This window comes from Oncorhynchus kisutch, linkage group LG29 (genome assembly GCF_002021735.2).
Source record: "Oncorhynchus kisutch isolate 150728-3 linkage group LG29, Okis_V2, whole genome shotgun sequence".
NCBI classification, from domain to species: domain Eukaryota; kingdom Metazoa; phylum Chordata; class Actinopteri; order Salmoniformes; family Salmonidae; genus Oncorhynchus; species Oncorhynchus kisutch.
In genome coordinates this window covers 18,316,770-18,323,891 of record NC_034202.2, presented here as the reverse complement: position 1 = coordinate 18,323,891, position 7,122 = coordinate 18,316,770, and the positions used below count along the sequence as shown (strand labels likewise).

General features: G+C 42.2%; 1 protein-coding gene across 2 annotated transcripts; it reads left to right on the top strand.

Moving 5' to 3' along the window:
• Positions 1–480: 480 nt before the first annotated feature.
• LOC109873813 (intracellular hyaluronan-binding protein 4) lies at positions 481–6,681 on the top strand. Of its 2 annotated transcripts, none has more exons than XM_020465531.2 (8): positions 481–958; positions 2,294–2,405; positions 2,724–2,858; positions 2,942–3,013; positions 4,959–5,030; positions 5,329–5,509; positions 6,010–6,204; positions 6,401–6,681. In XM_020465531.2, exons 1-8 carry the CDS (start codon positions 688–690, stop codon positions 6,464–6,466), a joined length of 1,104 nt encoding a protein of 367 aa, XP_020321120.1. In that variant the 5' UTR covers positions 481–687; the 3' UTR covers positions 6,467–6,681. The 2 variants fall into 2 exon arrangements, with proteins under 2 accessions (XP_020321120.1, XP_020321121.1); XM_020465532.2 differs by having other exon boundaries at positions 482–958; positions 6,013–6,204.
• Positions 6,682–7,122: the final 441 nt, after the last annotated feature.

Below are 7,122 nucleotides of genomic sequence, written 5' to 3'. Positions count from 1 at the left end.
ATTTGATTTCATTAGATATGAGCAGTGGTGTTTTATTTTCTGATGCTTGGCATGATGAAAACAGGTATCTATTTTGCAGCCACACTGTGCAAAAGATCAGTTCTCTTCACCTGGTTAAATCAAGGGATATATTTCATTATTTGAATTTACTTTTGAAATGACTAAATAAATATTTAAAATGAATAGTAGACCAAAAATGGACATTTTCATACACTGGCACTGTATGCAAGGTGCTGGATTTGCAGAATATATTATGATAAAAATGTTTGTTATAAAGTTCATGTAGGCGGAAAGTCGAACCATTTTTATCCACAGAATGCAACACAGTTTGAAAGGTGGTGACCAGCGATAGTCACTAACTTGACAAAAGTGATCCGCTCGAACGCGCCCAATAAATGTTGTTTGGCTGTGATGGTGAAGATATTAAAAAGGGGGTGTCCTTAACCTCATGAATAATATTGTAATATTATGGGTTGAATATAAATTATCCGCCATGTTGGACGAACCGCATGCTCAAATATGCAAGTGAGTTTGTTCGAAATTTAGCCAGGGGGAATAGTCGTGATTTATTCACGGGTCAATATGTTTGTTCTTGAGGTCTTCGGCTCGTAAAGAAGGTCAATAGATTTAGAGGTGTAATCCAGATTGTATTCCAGTAGATTTTTGGGGGAAAATTCCATTCTCAACATGAAGGGAATTGTTGAAGAACCCACCGACACCGAAAGTGCTGGTTTTGGGTGCACGGTGGCAAACCGCTTTGGTCATCTTTTAGACGACGATGCCGACCCGTTCGACATCATTCGCGAGGCTCAGGTGGAGAAGCAGAAGAAAAAGAAGAAAGATGAGACTAAAAAAACTGCCACTACAGATAAACTTGTGAAGAAGGACTCTCAAAAGGACAGGAGAACTCCATTGAGTGCAGGGGAATGCGACAATGCACACGTTAAAAGTTTACAGGGTAAGTCGATGCGATAGCTGAAGGCCTATCTAGTTTACTTCAAGAAAGTGTCTAACTTCTAGTAAAGATTGACAGCACGTGTCGGGTGTATTGCATGTGTAGTTAAACTTACACAGTTGCTGCGTGACGAATTTGCTTGCTAGTGAACTTTAATAAGAGTCTCTTCCTGTTTGTCCTTCGTGTTTATGGAACTGGGATTGTAGACTTTGAGGTTTAGATGCTTTGGGTAGTTAACTAATGTAGCTAGCCAAATGTAACGGTAACTACTGTAGACAACATCTTAGTTCGGTGCAACATGGGTTTGCTCTAGCTAGGTATTTTTTACTTGAATCAGTGCTACTTTCGTGAAATTCCTAGCAATTTAGTTAGCAAGCAGGTAGGCTGCCGCTAAATCGATGACATGCAATCTAACGTTAGTTGTCGGTACAGAACAGGCCTTTGAATGTATCTAGCTAGTAGACTTGCCACGGTAGTCAGCTAGCTAACGATGGCTTAAACCTGGATTTGGGTCATAACACCACTGTACAGGTTAGCAATGTCTGAATGTACTGAACAAAAATGTACGCAACATGTAAAGTGTTGATAACATGGCCTGAAATAAAAATGTACTTTTGCCATACGCACAACTTAGTTTTATTTTTCATCACTTTTAGTGAATTCCTTTTGCCAAAATAATCCATCCACATGACATGTGTGGCATGTCAAAACTGATTAAACAGCATGATCATTACACAGGTGCATCTTGTGCTTTCATAATGTGAAGTTTTGTCACAACACAATGCCACATGTCTCCAAGTTGAGGGAGAGTACAATTGGCATGCTGACTGCAAGAATATCCACCAGAGCTGTTTCCAGATCATTTAAAGAAGCGGACTGTAACCACACTAGTCCAAGAACTCCACATCCAGCTTCTTCACCTGCAAGATTGTGGGGGTGGTGTGTATTTCTGTGGTGTAATAAAGCCCCTTTGTGGGAGAAACTCATTCTGGTTGGCTGGGCTACCAAGTGGTTTGGCCTCTAACCACCCATGGCTGCACCCCTGCCCAGTCATGTGAAATCCATAGAATAGGGCCTAATGAATTTGTTTAACTTGACTGGTTTCCGTGTATGAACTGTAGCTTAGTAAAACCTTCGATTAGTTTTTTTTCTCTTCAGTATAGCTACCCATTAAATGGTAGAAACAAGAAAGCTGTGGCCTTAAGATAATACCTATCGGCTAGCTAGCTCTTGGTTACATTGTAGGTAATTGGATCCTCTGGATTAGTTGGCTGTTCTACTGGTTGTGGTGCTGGTTGCATAATTTCTCATCTACATTAAGCTTTAATTTATGTGCAGGTTCGAAATATCCTCCTCAAGGTGCACTTGGCCATCTAGAGGAGCGACGTGTTGGCTTCCGGGATCGAAGGCAGAATGACAGTGAAGCACCCTTAGGATACTCTATTGAAAGGTAGTTATACACGAGGTGGGCATTTTTCTGGTTTGACATATTAAACTGGACACTGGCTATTCAAGGATTCCCATGTGTAATTTCCTTCAGTTTATTTTCTATGCTGACACTGCTTTGCAGATCTGAGAACTGGTTACTTGTATGCAAGTTCAAACTCTACCTGGCCCGACATCACCCTTGGTGGAACTGTCATGCTCCTTACCCCATTCTAGTCTTCTCAGATCAGCTAGGATAGAACAAAGACTCTAGACCAATGATAAGCATGTGTTTTGACTCTGGTCACAAGGACTGTAATAACTACTCACTCTACCCCAACAGGCCTGTGGATCAGGGTGAGCGTCCTGGAAGGGGCCGTGGAAGAGGAATGCGTGGCGGGGGCAACATAAGATCCACAGATGGCTTTGACCAGAGAGGCAAGAGGGAGTTCGAGCGCCACAGTGGCAGTGATAGAACGTAAGATCAATACTCCATGTAACCCGTATCAATATTTTTCGTGAAGTAGAGGTTGGTGACGTTTGAGCATTTGCCTGTTTCAGTGGTGTGCGGTCAGAGGAGAAGCGAGGGGGCAGTGGTCCACGTAACTGGGGATCTATGAGGGACCACATAAGGTGAGTATGCACACTAGGACCGTTGGTGCTTTGTAAACTACAGGTGTAGACGAACAGTAGGGATTAAGTGACGAGGCAACAGGAAAGATAAACAAGATTTGAGAGTTGGTGTAAAATGGGTCAATGTAGGTAACAAAGGTAGTTGAACTAACTATTTAGCAGTCTTATGGCTTGGGGGTAGAAGCTGTTCAGGGTCCTGTTGGTTCCAGACTTGCATTGGTACTGCATGTTGTGCGGTAACAACAGTCTGACTTGGGAGGCTGGAGTCTGACAATTTTTGGGCCTTCCTCTGACTCAGCCTGTTGTAGGCTGTACGCACTACCCTCTGTAGTGCCTTGCTTTTGCTCAGTGCAGTGTTTAACTAGCTATAGGAGAGCTCTGCTATAATTGGGGGAGTAGCCTCTGAAGCCCAGGCATTTCACATTCTGTTCAAAAGCCTGGGGAAGTTCTCATCGGGTAGACTATAAAAAGGGGTGGATTACAGTAGGATAGGGATGCATGATATATCGGTGAATATATCGGAATCGGACGATTATTAGCTAAAAATGATAACATTGGTATTGGTCGATGTCTAGTTTAACTCCAATGTTAAAAAACGATGTCAAAGCTACTGTGCGTACTTGTATAACGTAGGTACATGATGTAATAACGGCATGTAAAATTGTGCGCTACATGTGCAACAGCATTCCTAACCTAGCCCACACAGTTTGCTGTGTGGATCGAGCAGTCATTTGAAAGAGTAAGATCATTTCAGCGAGACAACTCCAAGGTGAAATCTGTCTTGTAAATTAGGGTTATTTTAAGTGACACATAGCTATATAGTTAGCTAGCTACTTAAACAGATTTATGTAGTGTTATTGGACTTATCTCTTTTGACATGCAAAGACCGAAACGGCGTTCCATAGAAATCCTGGTTGAGAATGAAACGGCTGAACAAATGAACAACTAGTAAGTAAGTGCAAGAAATAGGTTTAGATTGTTTTACTGGTAATGGGGACATGCGTAAATGCCCCCCAAAACTTTTTGGTCAGTGTAGTGTGTAACCTTTATTTAACTTAGCAAGTCCGTTTAGAACAAATTCTTATTTACAATCACAGCCCGGATGATGCTGGGCCAATTGTGCGCTGCCCTATGGGACTCTCAATCACGGCTGGAAGTGATACAAACTGGATTTGAACCAGGGACTGTAGTGACTCCTCTTGCACTGAGATGCAGTGCCTTAGACCACTGCGTCTGTGTGTGGTGTAACTGTACTAGAATGCGTAAGGCTGCTAAAATTAAATATTGGTAATTGTGTATCTTTTTTTTGTTGCTTACGCCAAAAATGTCATATCGGTGCATCACTAATCTAGGACAGTGGTTCCCAGACTGGGGCACGCCCCCAGTAGGGGTTGTGGGGTCCCCCCCCAAAAGTCAGTCCGGCTTTCAACTTTTGAAAGTGGTAATAGAATGCACAAGGTTAGAAGGGTGGCCCGAGGGAGAAAGTTTTGGAACTCGTGGTCTAGGAGGATGCTAGTGACTTGTTGCCACTTGTAAAACCAATCAAATATTTTCCCTGTGGCTGGCGGTCCAGAGGTTCTCAGAAAAACATTTCTGACTTGTAACACGCTAGCTAGCGTAAGTTTCCAAATTAATGCCACAGGCTACTTAAATGTCCAATTTGGTCAAATAAGGAAGAAGGATAAATTCGAACACATAATCAGATACTGAAGTTTCCCACACTTCCAATAGTAGTCAACAAGATGAGATTTGGAAGGATGGCGGAATGTTGTGACTTGTGTCTAGAAAAAAATATAAATTAAAGCTAATGTTTTCCTTTCTGATCTGAATTAGAAAATCCCTCATTGAGTGGTTCAACAACCATGTCTCAAGTGTTCGTCATCTGAGAATTGTCTTGCATGATGGTTACCGTAGTTAAACCTGATGTGTTTCTTTTTTTTTGTAGTGCGGTGGCTGATGGGGCTGCGGCGACTGAGGGAGGTGACGGAGATGAGGTGGCAGAGACTGGTGAAAATCTGTGAGTGACAAATGGTTCACCAGCACAGCACCACTATTTAATCAGCCAGTGAGACCATGCAAATGAAGAAAAGAAAAGAAAAAAAAGGGTATTGCAGAAAGAATTAAGGTATACATGTAGTATACATGTATAGCTTAATTATTTCTGCAATACCCTTTTCTTTTTTTTTCTTTTTTTTGACTAGGCTATACATGCTCTGACATTCCCATTTTAAATACTCACAATTCACTCTAGTTATAGAATGAGTTTTGGAGTGTTCGATTTTCCTATGCCATAGTAAACTGTTGCTTCTCTGCAGCGCCCCTGAGAATGAAGGCGATGGGGAAGCAGTGGTGGATGTTGCTGTGGAGATGTCTCTGGATGAGTGGAAAGCCCTGCAAGAACAGAACCGTCCCAAGAAGGAGTTCAACCTGCGCAAGGCTGATACCATTGTACCCTCTGACTCAGTGGTCATCCACAAGTCCAAGAAACAGGTTGAGGTGAGGAATCCTGGTAAAATGCTGCAAATACAGGCTGCTGTTTGGTACCTCTCATTGAATCACAATTAAGGTTGCAAAAGGGAGAGTGCATTACCTGTAAATACTACCAGTATTTTGGGAACTTGAATATATATTTTTTTAAATAAAATGACAATGCTGTATAACCGATATAAGTGAATACTGTTTGTATAATATGAGGGTTTTGGCATGCAATATTGAATGATATTTTTATACTTCAATGTCTTTGTTGTAAAATGTTTTGATGCCAAATTGGTGGCACTTGTAATGGTGGTAGACCTGCTTGAAAATGAATCCACTAGAAACTTATGGACATGGGTTTATCTTTTTTTGAATATGAATACAAATGACAAGTTACCATAGATTACTTATTCAATTACCAAAATTCCAGTAACTTTGTTAAATTACTGGTGGTTTTACAACCCTAGTCACAGTACTGATTTCTCTAAGTGTTCGTCTGTGCTGCCTGGGTTCTGACTCAGCAGGAGCAGGTTGAGTTTGAGGAGGATGATGCTGCATCTCTCCGTCGCCCTGCCAATGACATCACAGCCAAGCTGAAGATTGACTTTGGCAGCCTGGGACGACCCTCACGGGGGACCAGAGGAAGAGGGGGGGGTGGACGAGGTGGCCCAGCCACTCGGCCAGAGACCGTTTCTCCTCAGAAGCCTCCTGAAAAGGTTTGTCTGGGTTGACTGGGTCATTTTGGTTGTACATGAAGGGGTTTCAAACCACAGTAGAGGGCAGCAAAGTGTTTTCTTTAATCCCTGGTGCCTCATGCATTTGTGAATTGCACTACAATTGCCTGCTGGGCTTTGTTCTTTTATCATGTCTTGATAAAGGGCATCCCACTAAGTTGACTCTGATTCTCCCCAGGCTCAGGTCCAGCAGGGACAGGCACCAAACCCTGATGACCCAGAGGACTTCCCTGCCCTGGCCTAAAGGAAGGGGTCAGCATTAGACCAGAGCCCAGTCCATTGGTGGACTGTCACCTGTACTGTGCCTTAGTGGAATGAGCTGCACTTCCCAAGAGAAGTAACTCTTATACATCCCAAAGAACTGTATATAAATCAGAGTTCAGATGAATGGCCTTTCATTGTAATGGGAAATATGAATACTTGACCTGATTATAATAATAAATGCACTGTTGACATTGACACCTGGTATAGGATACAGTTTGTACAACCTTGTGTATATTGACATGGTGATGGACCCCTTATTGTTTGCTCCAGTGAAAATGTATACATTTAATTTGAGCACATTAATTACTGTAGTTGATGGCCATTTATGCCAATGCCTAGACCTGCAGCGCGCCTTTGTCAGCCACAAGGGGGAATCGAGACCATTTCATTCCTCACAAGCCATCTCAAATTTGCCTCAAGTCTTCGAACAACCACTGTTAAACTGCATGTGATACTTGGCCCATTAGAGTAAATTGTTTGGTGTATTCATCTTTATTGTTAAATGTTATAGGCTATAGAAATGCGTTGTCTGTAGGACATGTAAACATCTGCGTACGTTTCCATTCTGTATAAGTAGTGTCAGTAACTGAGCTCTTCCCCCTGCTGTTCACTGGTAATGAACTTCAATCCATGAAG